This window comes from Opisthocomus hoazin, chromosome 1, assembly GCF_030867145.1.
Source record: "Opisthocomus hoazin isolate bOpiHoa1 chromosome 1, bOpiHoa1.hap1, whole genome shotgun sequence".
In the NCBI taxonomy this organism is placed as follows: domain Eukaryota; kingdom Metazoa; phylum Chordata; class Aves; order Opisthocomiformes; family Opisthocomidae; genus Opisthocomus; species Opisthocomus hoazin.
In genome coordinates this window covers 137218943-137238507 of record NC_134414.1, presented here as the reverse complement: position 1 = coordinate 137238507, position 19565 = coordinate 137218943, and the positions used below count along the sequence as shown (strand labels likewise).

General features: G+C 47.7%; 1 protein-coding gene across 2 annotated transcripts; it reads right to left on the bottom strand.

Annotated features, from left to right (window-relative positions):
* Positions 1-507: 507 nt before the first annotated feature.
* On the bottom strand, positions 508-19128 carry CTC1 (CST telomere replication complex component 1). 2 transcript variants are annotated; one of them, XM_075437504.1, is made up of 24 exons: positions 19064-19128; positions 18833-18981; positions 16115-16361; positions 15001-15197; positions 13205-13349; positions 12510-12812; positions 12212-12340; positions 11649-11875; positions 9987-10161; positions 9702-9902; positions 9340-9466; positions 9024-9138; positions 8221-8683; positions 7873-7962; positions 7439-7582; positions 7081-7151; positions 6181-6290; positions 5678-5843; positions 5342-5428; positions 5097-5256; positions 4582-4646; positions 4163-4325; positions 3882-4008; positions 508-2812 (listed from the first exon to the last, which is right to left on the bottom strand). In XM_075437504.1, the coding sequence occupies exons 1-24, from the start codon at positions 19124-19126 to the stop codon at positions 2634-2636; spliced, it is 3903 nt and encodes a 1300-aa protein (XP_075293619.1). In that variant the 5' UTR covers positions 19127-19128; the 3' UTR covers positions 508-2633. The 2 variants fall into 2 exon arrangements, with proteins under 2 accessions (XP_075293619.1, XP_075293625.1); XM_075437510.1 differs by lacking the exons at positions 508-2812; positions 3882-4008; positions 4582-4646 and having other exon boundaries at positions 4205-4325.
* Between the last annotated feature and the right edge of the window lie 437 nt (positions 19129-19565).

The window sequence follows — 19565 nt, the reverse complement described above, 5'->3', positions numbered from 1 at the left end:
GCTGGACCTGGAGGTAAGCTTCAAAAGGGAAACTCACAAGCATGTATGCTGGGTATACTTAGACCCTCTCGCTGGGTTTTGTCACGGCAGCAGACTTCTCTCAAGCCTCCCAGAATGGGAGGACGCGTCTTTCCCCTGTGTCCGTCCTTTCTCCATCCCCAACTTTAGGCAGGACACATGGCTTGTCCCTCCCACAGGCTTCCTGCTGGCTTCTCCCATCACTTTCTGCAACTTCAGAGATTCTTTTACGCCACTGGCTGTCATCTCTTACTTGTCCCCTCATTCTCTTCTCCTTCCCTCCTCAGCCTTCTCTCTGACCCAAAAGCTCAACGTCTTCCTGCTCTGTGTGCCCTCTGAACCGTGGCTACAGTTTGTGGCGGCGAGGCGGTGTGGACTTCTCCCCCTCCCTCCTCACGAGTTCTGCTGCAGTACCAGCCCGGCCTGCACCCCTGGGCTCAGACAACTCCACTGCGCCGTGCAGCACCTTCGGCCCACAGCACCCAGTCAGGATATCTCAAACTGGGCTTGAGGGAGCTGCTAGCCTGAGTAATCCCACCTAGACCTGGAACGAGGAGGGCCCTAGACAGTCAAAGCACAGGACAACTGCCTTTAGTATTCAGCAGCTTTGGCTTCGGGTGGTGGAGAGCTACAGAAAATCAGCTAAAAGGAACGTCTCTGTCTTTCCGTGCAGAACAGTCACACAGCTACCTGTGTTACACAGCTACCCTGACGGCAGGACACACTTCATGCTCTCTCCCCTCTTGGGCTGAGAACTTTCAGGGCTCCTTCCAGTTCCAGAGCACGTAGTAGCACAAACATCAAGCCAGCTGATTTCTCTCTTGTATTATTATTTCTGACCCACCCCAACTCCAGGATACTTTTGCTTCAGAAAGAGAGCGACGAATGTGTTAAGGAGAGCTGCATAAATAACTGAAAATTCTGATCACAGGAATGAGATGTGTTTTCTTGTCTGAAGTAACCCAGTGACCAGAACTCTGATCAGGGGCAGCAGCTCAGAGACAAACAGGAAAAGGGTTTCCTGCCGTATGTCCTTCCAACTCAGAGCACTAAAAGCAAACAAGCCTTAATTCCCCCCAAACAGATTTGATTTGGCCATCTCACATCTTGCGATTCTCTGAATGTACTAATCAAACTGTAAATAAAACAGCCAGTTAATCTGTCCAGTCTTCTCAGAAAACTATATTTTTACTCCCCTTCTGAAAAAGATACGCTAAACAGCGATGGGTTAGAAAACAGCTAAGGTGCTTGGAGGAAGTGTTAGGTCTTCAACCTAGCAAAGGCAAACAGCGTGTCTAAAGTCATGTATGAGGACTGATGATTGCATATGTAATGTGAAATAAAAGAAGAACAGGAGAGTAGTAAGTGTGGCAGCAGACAGAAGACTGACATAAATAATGAGGAGAAAAAGAGGGAGACTAGTAACATACTACTGGAAAGTTCAAATTTAGAAGTAGACACAGTTATTAAACGCAGATATAACTACAGAAACAAATTTGCCTTTTTTTTGTTTTTAAGTTAGGCTGTTATCTGGCACTTCCTATCTATTTCTGTAGCACTGTCTGTTACTGTGCTACTCATATTACAGGACTACTTTCAGTTGCACTTCTTAATCAGATTTTGAGGTCTGCATCTTACATCACTTCCAGTCAACATTTTCCTCAGGTTGACAGTTTATTTTGGGTTTTTTTTGTCTTCTTTTCTTTGGGGAGGATGGGGAGTAAACTTTAGCAACACCTTTACCATTTTGCAGAAAGCACCTACAAAAAAAAAAGGACTGTCACAGCACACCTTGCACAGACCTTCGCTTTAAGCTGTCTTGGCAACCTCTTTTATGACGGAGTCTCAGAGATTTGCTGAATGGTGGCATCTGCCAGCGCACTGGCACGTGCCATTGCAGCCATCCCCCTCCTAAGCAGGAACAGATGGGCAAGCCTGTAGCATGGTGTGAGTCTGTATCACAGCTCGCTGCTTTCCTCGTTAACAGCCCCACGTAACGTTCAGGCCACTGTTCAAGCTGCAAAACAATGCTCGTATAATCCTGTGATTTAGTACCATGATTTAGTCTCCCCACAGTAACTTATTTACTTCCCTTCTCTTCTTGGAGGAAGGAAGTGCTTTAAAAACACCATTTTAATAACTTAAATTGGGTTAAGAAGACTATCCCCTGCAGAAACTGTACAGTTTCGCATGAAAACAGCCAATGATCTGCAAAATCCTTGGCTCTGGCTCATAAACCAAGGATCTACGTTCTGTCTCATTCCCCATATAGCAAATAAACCCTAATACTAAAACAGATAGTGTTGTTTAAACTGTATTTTAACAGCTTTATTTAGTAGATACTACCACATAAAATAAATACATTGTGTGCCCTAGGCCCAAGGCAACCGCTATGACGGAGGAAATACTGAACACCTCTCTTCCAAAACGTAGCCCAGTATCACTGGTGGCAATGGTCCAGAACGACCATTCAGGAATTCCACAAGTCACAGCAGATTCTTGGTTGCACCCTGCACCCTGTGCTCACAGGCCCGTGGCTCCCACTGGAACGGAGATTAAAAAAAGCTCCCAATCCCAGTAGGTATTTCCATAATTCTTCTCCCACTGAGAGAGATTTAAGCAGTGGCTCCCACTCGGCAGTGAGTTGATGTCCTCCTAATCCTCTCGCTGTTCAGATAGCTTAAGGCGTCTTGTTCCACTTCCTCCACATTCAGGCACAGCAGGCTCAGCCGAGGTCCCACTTGCGACACAAACTCCACTTCACCGCACCGAAAATTTCTCAGCTGCAGTGGAGCTGAAGGGGAAAGACACAGCGTGTAACAACTCAGTGCAGGGCTCCTGCTCTGTTCTAGCACGCAGCTGTAGAAGTTGCTGGGGGAGGGAAGGCCTTGCAGCAGCTGCTTGGCATCTGCTAAACCTCAAAGGGCAGCATGATTAATGAATCCAGGATGTCAGCAGATGAATGCCTTTGGCCAGCATCCCTCCAGCTTGGAGGAAACAGACATTCTGCGCTGTGAAATGCTGGGAAATGCTGGGAACTATGTGCTGCTCATGTAAACTGATGCACTGAGCTTTCTATCTTCTATCATGCTCAGCAACCTGGCCTTAGTGTGTTATATGACAGCCAAAAGATAACGCCTCCACAGCAAAGCATCCTTCAGTGCTTTAAATGCTGTGGTCATAGTGAGCATTTTCAGGCCTAGTCTTGACTCTACCTGCTGTGCTGTCTAAAGCCAAAACCCACCTGATATGAGAGGTCTGCACTGTAACTCTGGCTGGCCAGAACCCCATCCCATCCAAGGACTGGGAACTTTGCTCTAAAACAGAGAGCTTTGTGTGTAAGAGGCAGCCCACAGAAATAAACCTGCACCTTAGTATGGGGGATGGTAGGGCAAAAGAGAGATGCTAATAAAACATGGTCTCTCCCACCACCACTACCACACACACGCACACAGCCCGCACCTCCCCTCTTACCGACACCTCAGAACAATTACTGTCCTGGTTGTTTAGCTGATCTGTTTTCCTGGAACTGTATATAAAATTTGTATGGAGAAGCTCCAAGTTGTTCAGCACAACTACAAGGACAATTCCGTACTGTTTTTATGCTTCTATGTAAAGTAGAAAAACTGACGTATCGCATTGTTGTATATAGTGACTTCTATAATATTATTTCTGTATTTCTGTAACCTTGGTTCTGCTAAGACACATCTTAGCTCTACACTAGAGAGTTCACAATTCCATGGAAATCCTCCAGAGATCTATCTTGCTTTGTGGGCAGTGAAGGCAGCTCTCCCAGCCTGCCGAGACGGCTCCTCCCTTCCTTCCCACACAAAGTATTACAGAAGTCAACAGTGCTTGCTCACCAGGCTGCAGGATCTTGGAGGGCTTCCTGTCTAGGCTGAAATCCAGCAGGATAGGGCGACAGATGAGAGGGCTCCTGCACAGGCTCCTTAGGTAGCAGGCAATGAGATCCTCAGGTTCCTCTACACACTGAGGAAGGAAAGGGTGTGTTGCCCATGAACGTGCAGAGGGAGGCAGGGAGCTGCTGGAACACCAGCACAGGTTTCCCACAGCAAAGGGAAATCCAGTCCAGTTGAGGCTCGAGCCCAGCATGGTGCAGTTGCTGCCAGAATAACCCACTCACCCCCGTGCCAGTAGCTTCCCCGTGCTGAATGGACACTCTGCCCCTGCTCTGCACACAGTTCTGCAGAGCTTCCCACTCGGGTAGGCTCAGGCCCAGCACTGCTGCCACGTGCTGGTTCCTGCACAGCACCAGAGCTTCACCCGTTCCGTCCTCCACCAGCACCCTACGGAGAGAGCAGGCAGACTAAGACACGGAGGGAGGCCAGGACAATGCCCAGCTCCCTCACAAGGGTCACGTCCCAGACAATGGATTTCGGTAAAGAGAGGGGGAGGTTTGTTCACATCTGGGAAGGCAAAAGACAACCCTATCTTTGCTATTCTGTCCACATCCCACCCTTCATCTCATTTTCCCCTCCCCTCTGTGGTGTCATTTGTTCCCTCCTACCCACCTCTCCCACCCCCATTCTCTGCAGCGCTTACCGTGCACTGGCTTGCCTCACTCCTACGTGTGATGGACATGGTGGATTGTGTCGGGTGCACCTCCCCTGAAGGAACAGCAAAGCTACAGCTATGTATGGCTGGGTAGAAGAGAGAGAAGGAGAAGGACCACTGCTTCTTTTAACCCTCCCTTAATTAAGTATGCAAAGCATTAAAGAACTTCACTGCATTTCCAGTGAGTGTCTTGGGGAGAGTTTGTGTGGGAAGAAAAATCAGCCGCTGCGAGGTGCTGAACCCCAACAGCAGTGAAGAGGGGAAAAGCAGAGCATTAGCAGAGCAGGATTCTCCCTCTCAGCGTCCTCACTTCACCCCGTCCTAGCTGCTGGCCTGCCTGCCAGCAGACACATATTTCTAATCAAGTCCTTTTCAGACACTGGAAAAAGAGGTTTTGGAATTGGGATAGGAACTCTCACTCCTTCTACATGGTAGCATAAGGTGTGTCAGAGTAGAAAATCTGCAAGACTCCTCACAAATTGTCTCTGTGGAAGCTTGAATACCTCTCTGAAGATGCTGCTGCAAAGTGAGCAAACCCACTGCAGGGACAGAGTCAGCACACAGGACAAGTGGCACAAAATCCGGGCCTGGGGCAGGTGTTGCAGGTGCGGTTGCAAGCTGGATAGAAACACTAGCAAGGGGGATGAGGCTTCTCCTGCAGAACTAGCAAGAAACAGGAATGTTAGAAGCTTGGAACACAGAAACCTTTCTTGGGACACTGTACAGTGGGAACAGACGCTGGACTCACCTTGAAGGAAAAGGCAGGTGAGAAGCTGGCAGCGATATGATGTTTACACAGCTGGAGGCAATGTAGGTGCAATAAACATTATGGAATCTGCAATACGAAAGAGCAGGTGTCAAAAAGAGCTCGTAGAAACCAAACTGCTCATTTTTCTTGGCATGGATAGGCTGGTCTTCATCTGTAACGTGGTAGAAAAATCACGTATAGTGATGGACTGGGAGACACAAAGGCATGGGCAAGGGAAGAGGAATGTCCACCAGAGGAAAGATTCAGAGATGATTTCAAAGACAGTAAGAAAGGTGAGAGCTGGGGCCCAGATCAGAGTTCTAAAGATAGGGATACCTTGAGATTTTGCGTTCCAAGTTCTGGACCAGGATCTTGGCTCCAGGTAGCAAACCCCAGAGGTGCTGCAGATAGGTGGCAGCAATGTAAATGTCCACAACAACAGGGGAGCCTGGAGCAACTGCGATGCTGAGCTTCACGCTGTGATCGCTGGCTAGCAGGCTCCCTGAGGAGGCACAGAACCACACACACCATGAGCTCACACACAGGTAGCATCGTCTGTCACTGAGCCGAATCTGCTAGAGGTGTTTTCCCTCCCATCACAATGGAGCTATCACTGTTCCACCTCACAGATTTTCCGGGTACAGTATTCCCACTCCCATCCCCAACACACATGCAGTGTACAGTTTCCCAGACCTCTGACATGCAATGGGATGAAACATCCTGGCATACTTCCACTATTCTCAGGTGCAGGAGCACAGTTAGCCAAGTGCACTGTCTCTCTGAAACTGAAAGCAGCAAGAATCAATCCGTGGTTACCCGACAGGCTGCCACAATCTTACCTTTCTGCTTTTGAAGGCCGAGAGTCACAGATGGCTTCTCGTTCTTGGGAGAGGCACACAAGGTCCTCTCCACTATCTCACCAGAGAAAGAAACAAGGGAACCTGTGAAACTGAGAGCAGACCAGGATTTCTGTCCTGCCTGAAGACAAAGAGTGCAAAAGAAGGCCCGACTCCAAGAAGGAGTCCACAAAGGACAGGGTGAAATGGAGTGCTGTTGCTTGAGTCTGGCTTCAGGGGAACCTGTCCTTGAGCACCTGAGCTGCTGGATTAACAGCAGCTTGCCACAGCATAGCCCACCCAGGGACAAGAGGCCTCTTTAACTCACTTTCTGCTTCTTCAGGCTCAGCAGTGAAGAAGAAAAAGAGAGGGGCGTCACGGCATTCCTAGCTGCTTAACTCCTAATTGTTTTCTTAATTAGAAGAAGAAGCCAAAGAAAAACTCAGTTTACCATAAGGCACTGGTGAAGATTTCAGTGTGTGTGCTTATCACCCCAGATTAAACATGCTTTGAACAGAAAGGCTTCTAACCCCACTATTTGAGCAAGTTATGCTAAAACAATAACCTCCCCCCCCAACCCTAACACATTCAGCCTCATTTCCCTGCTGCATCTGTTTCCAATTCTGACAGGAATTTAGCAGAGACCTTTGGAACCTAGTCCACACCATTAGTAGCTCAAACCTTTTCTGGACACTATTTTGCAGTTTTATCACCTGCAATCCCGTTAACTTTGATAAACAGGATGGAGTCAGTCTGGACTACTTGCAGACAGGAAGATTTCCAACCCATATTCCTAGGGTGGATAATTCATCACTGTTTAATGTAGTACCGTCTCCAGTAAAGACAAAGGCAGACCCATTCCCTAAGACACAGTCACAGCTAATTCGGGGCAGACCAGCGTACCTGTTGCTAAGTACTTCTGGAATGGAGGAAATTCTCTGGTCCACGCCTGTCAGCACTGACCTGGCTGCCAGCTAGAAGTAGGGGAGACAGGGACTCAGATGGATTGCAGTTCATAGCTATCCCCAGCCAGAATAGTAAAGACAAGCTCTGCCTGCTCACAGCTACACTAAACAACTGATGCTTCCTCCCCAGATTACTTCTGAGGCAGGAAAATGTGAAGCCCAGCAGCAGCCTCTGACGGATCTTGGAGCAGAACAGTCTCATCCACAAGACATTCTTCACTGATAATTTTCTGAGCTAGCTCTGGAGAGATCTACAGGTTGCCTGGGAAAGCCCAGAGCAATAAGACACTGCATACCTGGTTCTCAGTCAGACAGGAGATCCACGTCTGATGCTGTAAGTACCAGGTATCTTGGACAGGAAGACACAGGGGGCAGGATGACCTGCTCAGGAACTTTGCTGGCACAGGTGGAAAACAGAGCTTGTCAAATACTTCCAAGTCCTGAGAGAAGGGTGGTAAGGCAAGAAAGAAGATTATTGGAGGAAGGAGATGAAAGCTATATAGTAAAAAATAGCCACTGAAGAACAATGGTTTAAAGAAAAAAAAGATAATTCACTGAACTCAGAGCTCTGAGAATTTTAACCAAACACAGAACTGAAACAGTTCCTTGGCAGGACGGATGGAAATTCCAAGCCTTGAAAAGACCTTAGTCACCCTCTGACTCCTCGACTCCCACATGTAGTCCAGTGAAAAGTCTCCAACAGAAAACAGCAAGACAAGCTCTCTCTTACCGAGCAGTGGGGCACAATGAAGCGATACAGCCCATCCAGGTGCAGAAATGGAAACCATCGTAGAGACTTCCCCATGAAGAGCAGTAGTGCCTGGCAGGGGAGGGGAGAGAGAAAAGGTGATGAGAAATGTTAGGAAAAAGGTAGCAAATGAAAAACACAGCAAGAAGAGAGCAAGCCCAGCAGAGGATGTCTTGCTTGAGAAGTAAGGTTAGCATCATCAAGGATAACCAAGACAAAAATCACTCTCTCATTGATTAGGAATCTAGATCCTTAATTATCACACAAGCTCCCTGAGGAGCCAGCTCCCAGCTTTATCAAGCCACCCCCTAAAGCTGCCTCCTGCCTCACTTCTTGCCGTGTCATGCCCTCTTCTCCATCACAGCTGGTCTCCTCCAGCTCCGGTAGATTCGCAATTTCTCTGGGGTGGCTCCAGAGCTGAGGTCTGCCCAGCCACAGCACCGTGGCTTGGAAACTGCGCTGCAGCTCCTGTCCTTCTCCACCTTCTTCTCTGGGTAGTTGGTAATTGCGTAACATAAGACCCTCTTTCTGGGTAACCAAGAATAGGTGAGATACACAGCTGGTTCTTCCGGTGCTGCTCTGGCCCCCCTGACAGTTCTCATCTCTGTGAGTATCCGGCTTGGGATCCTCCAATTTCAGCACTTTTGCCTTTGGGATTTCCAGCTCAGATGTTAAGCTGCCATCATCCTTCTTCCTCAGAGCGGAGCTGTTTCCACTCCTAAGGCCTTTCTGGATTTGTCCTTCAGCAGCATGGAGAACCTGGACATCCTCAACGTAGAACTGCACATAGACACTGAAACGACAAACGGTAGCAGTGAAATTCCCTGTTTCTGACAGGTGGCTCTCTGAAACAAGCAGTTATCTAGGAAAAGCACTCCTGGTGAGTGCCCCGCAGATACTCAGCAGGAGCAGTGGGAAAGGGTGAAGCAGAGGGCAGCTACCAAGCTGGGTGTATTCTGAACAAGATGGAGATGGTGGGTCTGTTGCTGACAAAGACCTCCTTTCCTGAAAACCCAAAGGACAGTTGCTTTAACACTGAAATACCATGCTGATAAGCAGCTTTAGCACAATCCAGAATAGTTGTGGAACTGGAGAATGATGATTTTACTTGGGCACTGAATAAAGAGACTCACCTGTTTTTTTTCTCCCTCACATGCTCCAGATTTGCCAGCTGCTCCCAGGAGGGAAAATCAGTCTGAAGAAATCTCTCCACTACGAGCTGGTAGTTTTCCACCTGCAAGAGTGATCCTGCAAACACATCAGAGAAAAGAGCTGAGCTAATAAAAAGAGAACATAAAAACAGCAAGCTCAGTTTCCTCATTTTAAAGTCACGAGGCCAGGCAGTGACAGTTCAGCATCTCCATACTAAGTCTCCTCTTCCTTGTTTTGGAGCTGGATGACCGAACAGGAAAAGCCCAGCACTCTCAAATTTAGCTTAGTAGGACATACCCAAGAGGGCTGTATCGGCAAAGGGGCTACCATCCTTATGGGATATCACACAGGGAAGGGTGCTGCTCCTGTCCTGCAGCTGGAGGGAACTGCTCCTGGAAGAGACTCTCAGCACACCCAGTAGTATCTGCAACAGAAAGGAAGCAGCAAAAAACATCAAACACTTCCCATCTTTGAAGGCCATAAATTGAAGTGTGCGTAGCAGCAGCCCGAATTCAGCCTGTGTCCAACACACCACAGGTGAGAAAAGCAGTGTGATTTCCCAAGAGGAGGAACACTCATGCATCAGACAGGGCGTTGGAAGGCATGGAAAGAACTGGGAACTCTCAAGGCACAGACAGTAAAGGGAACTAGACACTCACCAGTCGGGGCTGGAAACTTTCTGCTGAGAGTGTGCAGTAGGACCAGGCCAGTCTGCGATTCAGCTCCTGGGTGCCCATGTGCTGTGCCTCCAAGGGGGAAAGCAGATGTGACGGACTGAAGTCTTCCCAGCTCTTCTGTTCTGCCATATGGCAAACTGCAGACAGAGATGGGGCCTGGCACAGGGGGTTCAGGGTCAAATACTAAGAAAAAAGAAAGAAAGAATGAACCACATGGATTTCTTCCCATCAGACAAACAGCAAACAGCTCACAGGGCATTTACTCACCTTCTGCAGGGGGCACTGGTGTATTTTTGCTAGGATTTCATTATAAATATCTCTTGCTTCCTCTCCATCTGGTACCAGACCTTGCAGAAGGGGGACAAGGAACTTCTCAGCGGCTCCAGGGTTTCGGTGCGTAGAGCTAAGCACCAGTCGACGGTGCCCAAAGAAACAAGAAAACCTGAAAAAATTAAGACAGTTAGAAGCATTAGCAGCCCTCACTTCTCAGTGAGTTTTGCATGTTAAGTCAGTGATTCTTTCTGCTTGTTACGAGTAAACATGCTGTGTAGGTCAAGGAGAGCGCAAAAAGAACATGAAGTGATTAAAAAAGGAACATTTAAGGGCAATATAGATTTATGTCAAGCAAGCAGACAAGGAACAGGAAAATATACAGCAATTGACAGACTATCAAAATCTCGAAACTCAAGTGAACAAAAAACCCCACCCAAACATCATCTCCCTCTAAGCCACAGAAACGGACCTCCATTCTTTTTGGCTAAGCTTGATATGACCACTCATGTTAGATATGCTTGACTTTCTTTTACAGGATGCAAAAATCACCAGACAGAAACAATCACAGACAGCTCTTGTTCCAATATTTTCCTCGCATTGTGTTCCTTTCAGAAGTGTAGCTCACTGCTGTTGAATACCTGGAAGTGATCACGCTGCCGGTCAAAGAAAGACTTAATAACAGAAAGTGGACTCATATAAAGAGATAGAAATTAACCCACTGGAATGACTTTCAAGCAGTAGAAGGACTTAGCAATCACATTTAAAGGAAGTGGAAAAGATAATAAAAACTGAAACTTATAGCTAGCATCACTCCTGGGGCAAAACTGAAGCTGTTTTATTGGAAAGCATGGTAAAAATTCCACAGTGCCAGTAAAGCACGGGAAGACTTAGCATTCTATAAACTACTACTTGACTGCCCGAGATTAAATATATACATTTTAGTTTTTAAAGTCCAAGGCAGCAGTTACAACGATCAACCATAACTATTCCAGAACAAACACCAGTATTTTCACTAACAGAACCCAGAAGTAAACCCAGAAACTGGCCCGCAGCTGTCCTGTGCACAGAGCACAGCCGTCAGGGAGAGCAGGAAGCCATCTGCAAGACCCAGAGATAAGCATGTGTGGGAAAATATGCTAAGACAGAGACTCTCAAACGAATGCTCACACTACTGGCAACACTCAGAACACCTAGAAGTGTGAGGAGCCAGGATACAAGAGCCTTTATATCAGCTGTTATATAGTTGTAGCAGCAGTTTCCAGCTCCAGCCTCAGTGCCTACCTTGATTTGCCAAGCAAATCAAATTGGCAGGCACATATCCCTACGGTGCTTCCGTACTTCAGGACAAAACTTCCTAGGCAGGAGTATGCGAGCATGTGCTCTGGAGTGCTGCAGCTTCCTGAGAGCAGTGGGCTTACTGCACATGCACTTGAAAAATGTACAGGGTTTTCTCATAAGGGCAACTGCAAGGTACAAGCAACTGGACGTGATCCGAAATCTAGACAAATGGCTTGCTTAGACCAGGAAACCACAAGCAATTGCTGCTGCTATTAGTATCCAACCAGAGCAATTTTGTGAATCCTTGATCTAGAAGTCACCCAGGTAGCCTACAAAGCACATTTACACATAGCCTGACTTCAGAAGAGCTGTCCTCACCTCTCCTCAAACATCTCCAGTAGGCTCACCAGCCAGAGGTAGAGTGGCATACCAAGATTGTAGCGGAAGAGCAGCTGTAAGTAGAGATTTCCTGAAGAGGCTGATGGCTGGTAAGGGGTGCTGAGCCTTGAAAAACTCTTCAGCACAACAGTGCTGTTCAGGCAAGCACCAAGTACAATGAAAGGGAAGGATACCAGAGGCTTCTGCAGGAGGTGGACGTCGATGAGCTGAGATACACAGACATACAACTTCAGAGATGGCTAGTTTGCCACCATTCCCCAAAACCATCACCCCACCCTAAATTCTCTGTCACTCTACTGGATTGTTTATAAACCCAATGGGCCTGAGAGACCTGGCACTGCTTAGGAAAGAATCAGATAATTATAATTTTTGATTCTCATGACCAAGCCTAGACAGTAAGACCCCCGATTTTGTTCCAGATACTTGCTGAAATAATACCAAAGTTCCCGTAGTCTTCTGTTGACCCACACACTCACGAGCCATCCCCAGTGCCCGAGTCTTTTCCACTCAATGCTTTACGCCTTCTAAGTCTCACAACCTACCTCCAGATATGCTCCTGGTCGGAGCCCACGTGCAGAGTTCAACAACTGCTGATAAGCAAGGCACAAGCAGACTTTGTTATCCAGTAAAAAGAGACCAGCTTGGACATTGAGTATTTTAGTGACAGTTCCCTAAATGGAAAGCAAAAAGAGTTATAGGAGTGCAGAGAATCCCAGAATGTAAGAGACTCCTAGGCCTGAGCAATAAGGAAATAAATCAGTGATGAAAATAAGACCTTGCAAGGCAGGAGCTGAAACCCGAAAGCACACATGGGTGAAGACTAACCCTACAAATCCTTACCACATATGAGATGATCTTGGACTCTTTGGTTGATCCTGGCCTCTCCTCTTCAACTTCCATCTCCAAGGAGTCACTGAGCTGCTCAACAGTCTCAAGAGAAGAAGACTGAGTGGATTCTCCTTGACAAACACTGTCCAGTGGCTGCTCCCTCACCTGCTCTGCACAGTAGGGCAGAAGGCAGGAAGAAACACTGGTGACAAACATCCTTTGTCCAGATTTCTTCAGGTTGGACATACTCAGGCCTGTTATTGTGTACCTGTGACCCAACCGGAGGGTATGATGCCATGCCAGCTGGTTGGGCTTCTACAGTAGAGAAACCAAAAGCGACATCAGCGTCTCCTGCACCAGAAAAAAATTCCTCCCAACCCTGATAACCCCACCCAAAAAACCTTTTACTTCGAGAGGACTGCCTCACATTCCTAGCAAAATGGCAATATCTATCAGATGTTCAGGGACACTGCAACTGCATGAGGGAGAAGGGCTGTATTTCTGCAGGGCATAGAACTAGACTCCTTACCTACAAGAACTAGAGTAGGCTGCGTGGCATTAAAAAAAAAAAAAAAGAGAGAGAGAATCACTAGTAAAAGGAAGAATAAATCAAACTGGGAAGTTAAGGGCAAGCTTCAAAAAATTAATCAACTAGCACATACACAGACACAGATGGCAAATTTGTAAGCAAAATTCCAAGGACTTACTCGCACCAGCACAGGGACACAAACAGCTGAGATGAAGCACTTCAGAAACAGGAAGAAGAATGTCTTGTGGCGAATACAAAGCAGAGGCCCAAGTCTGGCCAATTCACCTGCCACAGTGAGCTTTGATCTTTTCTTACATGGAATCCTAGACGGCAGTTGAGGAGACAAAGGAAATCAGAGATGAAAGAAGAACTCAAAAGTATCTCAAAAGCAAAGTGAACAAATACACAGCATGCACTTTCTGGAAGTAAAGGATCCAGCAAGGCAATATGGACCATCTCTCAGAGAGGTTTTCAAAGCAATATTTGGCTATAAAATTCTTACTTTAACTTTTATATACTAAAACCTTTTGACATTTTAAAAAACCTTAATATTTGAAGACAGCAGGGTTGTGTTGAAGAAATTCACATGTTCTGTGCCAACAACCAGATTATAAAAAGCTTTACCATGAAAGGCGGGGGGGGGGGGGGGGGGGGGGAAGAGAAAAAGTCACAAGCTATTCTTCAACAGAAAACAGAAATCAGCCTTGTAGACCCGTGGAATGTGACACTGTGGAAGCTCTAGGCCTACGAACAAATGAGGCCTGAAAGCAACAACGGCGACTTCCTAACAAACTTGGCACAGGGTGAAAGAGCACCAAAACTGAAAGCAGATGAGAGGAGAGAGGTGACATTTCTTTAGTCATTTTTGTTTGCCATTTCAAACTTTCTTTTCAGAAAATGAAAAAAAAAAACAACAAAAAAAACCATTTCATTTCAAACAAATGTTTGTCATTTGTCATTTTCATTTCAGCTCCTACTCGACCTGAATATAACCATGGAACTTACTCCAAACAAACACATTCTTGATTCTAAAACATATAAACAATTATCTGACTTGATGACTTTTTTTGAAAGAAATACCAGGATGTCCACACATATTAGTACCAGCAATTTATTGGTAACATTTTTAAGAAGGAACACGGAAAATTGGTCAGATATCAGGGAACAGCAGAGGAGCTTTATGTTAAAAGCCTGAGAGGGTACACTGAAACATGGAAATAGTTTTCTTGTTCAGAAAGGCCTGTTGAACTAAATCAAACACTTAAGGTTCAGTTAAGTTTCTCACAGGCAGACAAACCCAACTAAAACAAACTAAAAGAAACTAAAGCAGCCTGACTGGTGACATTTTTTTATTATTAAACTACACCAAGGAACCTCTACTCAAGAAGATAAAACATGATTGAGCACAACCTGAAATTCTCAACTTCAGTGGGATGTGCAATTCCATTGGCTACACTGTCACATACTGTAAGTATTATTTCTACTAAAGACAACTTACATCTCATCAGCTGGCGTTTAACTGACACCTTTATCTCAACAATCTTGGTAAGAACTTGACTGGTAGTGTATATTAATTTCATATTAGAATCTAGAACTACTTTCAATAGTACTTTTGGTTCACTGTAGGTTCAAAAAAAAAAAAGTTGCCCTAACCAAGAATGAATTTTAGCCTCAGTGAGAGCTGAATCATCACTTTGTCCTCACGTCCTTTCTGTAGTACCAAAATGCATCCAGAAAGAATTAAAATGTCTTATTTTGTCAAAATACAGAATAAAAACTAACAGTAAAGTCACGGAAAACAGCTGATTAATGAAAAGTGCCTTTATTGTGTAACTTCTACTTCCACCACTCACTGTTCTGCTTCCACCTGTGACAGAAACAGAATTTGTCTCTTCCTAAGCCCAGTGGCCTTTATGGTACCCGCCAAATCAGAGCGGCGGTGCTACGATGGAGCTGAGCATGCCAGGTGTTTACCTGGAGGTAAGCAGCAGCTCGGCTGATGCTGGGTAGGTGACTGGAATGCTGTCAGGTACTTCCTTTGGAAGATGTACTGGCACTGGATCCACCAAGATTTCCACGTACCCTGCTGCACTCTGGTCTGTCTGCGGTATATATGACCAGCTTGGGAAGAGGAACAGTGACTCCAGCCACTCAAGTTCAAAATTCAGGAGCTAAGACAAAAGATAACGAGACAAAAGCGTGACATGATTTACAGTATGTTTTCTCAGCATTACTTACAACGTTCATTACTAATTTGCCCTTTCATGCACATCACAAACTCTCATTCTGCCGCTGGGCTTCATCACTAAACGAGAGCAGTGTTTTCTGCCCACTCTCCTATCTTGCATGGAGAACTTCTGTCCTTCTGGATGCAAATCTGGAACAGATTTGCTGAGCTCTACAGCTAGCATTTCCTGGGTTATAGTCGCACGCTCCCGGCAAGGTGATAATTCACTGCAAGGCTTAGCTATTTTCAGACTACTTTTCTAAAATTCTCACCTGCTTTCTTCTCCCCTGTATTTTCAATTAGAAGTTCATAACCATATAACTTTTTCCAAGTCTTCACTTCCTTGAAAAGCACAACCTCCATGCTCTTTCATCACCACTCTAGCGGTTACCTCTTACCTAGACTCCCCTTGCTATGACCTTCAGAAGGCCTTTAATGCTATACCACTGTCACGTAAGCTATTATTTTCTCAAAGTATGTCATCAGTGCATCACTGAACACTCAGTACAACTCTCCAGAAAGTTATTTCTGCTCCACTAGTTGGAATTCAACAAATAGTAGGTAGCACTATGACCTCCAGGTCTCCCAGGCCACCTCGTACTCTTAAGAATTTAACAGAACTGTACATTAGGCTGTCTTTCTTTCCAGGCCAGCACATTCAATATTTGTTCTTCTAGCAACGACAAATTCGACATGTTCTGTCCTCTCTCCGGGATATGAGATTGCTGTTTTCCTGCCTGTTACACAGACGTGTTCTTTCTCTTGCTACAGACTTTGGCAGACCATCTGAAGGTCCTGGTGGTCTGTGACACTGCCCCAGAAGTGGGAATAAACACAGAATCCCTCAGACTGAGGACATACCTCACACGGAATTATCCCAGTATTGTCTTTCAGGTATAGGCAACCATCTACCAACTTCTCTTTGTCCTCTTGCCTTCCATCTGTTATATAGCCAACCAAGATCAGATAAGCCCTCGGCAAAGCGCTCTGCATGGGTAAAACACTTTGTCCTTGTTGAGCCCATTCTTTAAATTCATTAGTGCTCCAGGTCAGGTGGCTGCAGCACGGCACGCACTGCTGATGCTGTAGGTCAGAAATGGAGACGAAACTGGAAACAAAAGAAAAGCACGACTATAGAAAAACCTCAGTCTGCGAAGTTTGGGAATTACTGTGATCACTGCAGTGGACAAAGCTCAGCTATGTCACCAGAGCTTTAGATATTGGCGTGGTCTGACGATACCACATGGCAAGAATCAACCCGTTCACTGGCATTTATCAAGGACCTATCCCAGCTCAGTCAACATGTTCTGCTTGAGCATCCTCTCTGCAAACAGATACCCTTTGCTACTATGGTCACCTGAGCTGGCATGTGGAATACTTGGAGGGAAAAAAAAAGTAACTGAGAGTTGATAAAATGGAAAATGTTTTCAAACACATGTGGGGGGAGGTGAGAGGGAGAACAGTTATTAGTTCAGACTTTTTTAGCTTGAATGGGAGAGACTGTGAGAAAACCCCAGCAACTGCTCAATACAGTCAACATATCAGTAATGAACACAGTTCAATACAGACTAATTCCATCATCTGGTGCTAAAAAGTGCTGAACTGTAGTAAAAGCTAGGCTGAACAACCTCTAGATCAAAATTGTGACAGTTTTGGAACAAATTCTCTCCTGTGGATAGCTTACACAATACAAAGCTGAGAGGCAGCAAGCCGGTAATCTTAGATCAGGCCTTCACTTACAAGAACACAGTCAAGCTAGCCCTGAATCTTTCCATCTGCCCTCCTGTCTTTGGGGAGAGGAAGGAGATGTAACATCAAACCAACCACATGAGAAGCTGCCCGCAGTTTTGCATCTATCACACTTAAACTGACCGCGGTACTGAATATGAGAGAACAAGGCAGCATCCTCAGTAGATATTAAGCCTTTCAGTGTTTATATGATCATGGCAGCATTCATCATTGTTGTTTACATCCTGGCTCTCTATGCTAGGGAATTAATGAAAGTCATCTGTCGGTGGTAACATCAACACTGAGATAGCGTATACAAACTGGTCTCCAGCTAGTCATTTTGGCACTTGTTTCCAGTGAGGTTCGCTGACAATTTTAGGTTGTGAAATCAGAGCTCTATTCACAAAACCCACTTGCTCAGTAGCAGGACATAATCGAACTCAGAATACGAATTTTAAGAGTTTCACTTGATTTGTCATGTATCAAAGGTTCAAAGCCAGAAACCAGTCTAGACAAGTGATGAGTCTGAATCAGCAATAAATACCAGAAGAGATAAATTTATGCAGGTACTTATGTTGTGTATTTGGCAAGAATCTGAAGGGGAGGAAGATTATCTGAAAATGACATCATCAAACTGTTCCACCCTCACGGACAAAAAGGCACCGGGAATAATACTGATATCTGTGGTCTGCAAGGAGAACACAGTGCTGCTCACATTTTCAGCATATGTGCTGACTGCTTTTTGGGAGAAACCAAAACCATGGCAGTACACTGGATCCTGGTTATCACATACTGAGAACTAAATGGACCCTCTTCTGGTGCTCCAGAGCCTGCTGGTTAGCTGTGGATATAGTATGTCGCTCACAACCAGACCACTGGCCTCGTACAAGGCAAACGTCAACTACCTCCAACTCTTCTATGTGAATTCTCCTGAATATAAACCAAACTCCGGTTTAAACATCGTAAAATATAGTCTACGGAAAAATAAAAGGCTTAGATGAGATCAGTTTAGCTGGTGTGAAAGACCTACCATCTACATTTATTAACTATTAGTACAGAATTAAAGCCCACAAGTCCCTAACCAACTGCAGTTCACCTTTGTCCCAAAACCAGCTGTGTCAGGGGTTTTAATAGACATTCTCCCATCCTAAACTGAAGCAAGGCAGAAATATATCCAGACAAGCCAAACCTTCTAATCTGGATCTCCCTCAGCAAGCTGTGTGTTTTTCATGTCGGTAAGCACCCAAAAGCCTTTTACCAAGTACAGTACGGACCACAGTACCCCAGATTCCCCCTTTGTGAGAGCGCACACTCGCAGGCAGACCTCAGCTGGCCAGCACCCAGGACCATGCCCAGGAACAGCCTCCTGAGCAGGCTCGCAGGCTCCATCCGGGAAGCCGCCGTGCAAACACCGCACAGCAGAGCGGCTGGCTCTCGGCGAGGTGCCTTCGGCTACACGCCCTGCCTACCGCAGACGAGCGGATACGGTGCTTAATCATACCGCAAGGGCGGCCGGGGGCGCATCGCAGCCAAGAAAACGCATGCGGTTACCCGTCTTCGACAACATCCCTCCCACAGCCCGCATCCGGGCGGGCCAGGCATCGCACACGGACCCGCGGCGCTCGCCCGCCCGCCGGCGGCGGCTGCTGCTGCTGCTCTTGTTGAGCTCCCGGGAGGACACCGCCAGCTCCGCTTCCCCGGCCCGGGGCCTGCAGCCGGGCCCTGCACGGTGGAACGGGCCGGGGAGGCCGCGACCCCGCCGGAACCAGGCCCAAAGGGACATCCCGCCCCCCACCCCCCTCCTGCCGCCTCCCCGTCCCTGCTGTCGTCCCCTCTCCGCCCCGCGGTCACCTGTAACCGAGCGGTAGGTCCCCGCCGCCCGCGCTCCGCAGGCACCGCAGCACCGCGTCCAGCGGCTGCGGCTCTGGCCCACCAGGCCCTTCGCAGGCCGGCAGCGCTCGGCGGGCGAAGTCCCGAGCCGCCTGCAGCCAGCGCTGCTCCTAAGGAGAAGCAGAAAAACGGGGCTTCAGCGCCGTGTGGCGGGGAGGGCCCGGAGCCCCCCTGACCCCCCGGGTCACTCACCGCCGCGCTGGGCTCCGCCATGACGGCGCCAGGCCACGCCGCGCGGCTCCCGGCCGTTACCATGGAGACGCGGCGGCGGGAAACGCGCAGGGCTTGCCGGGAGCACCTCCCACCCGCGAGCCCCGCCGGTCCCCGCCCCCTCCTTCCCCTCCGGCCAATCGCCGCCGCCACCGCCCCCGCGGCGGGCGGTGCGCGGGGGCGGTCACCGCCCCTCGGCTTCGGGGCGTCGCGCGGGTGGGCGGGCCGCAGCCGCCCCTGAGGTAAGAAGTACCGCAAGGGCAGCGGGAGGCCCCTCAGCCACCGGGGCCGTCCCTCACGCACGGGGCTGGCGGGGAACGGGAGCCCCGGAGGGCTCTGCAGGGCTGGAGGCAGCTGGCCGCGCTGACAGACGAGCCGAAGTCCAGCGGCTGTGTGACGGGAGGGTGGGGAGCTGGGCTCGGTGCCCTTGGCGGCACGTCATCGCCTCGGGAAGCACTGAGGGGCCTGGCGGGCGGCGGGGGGG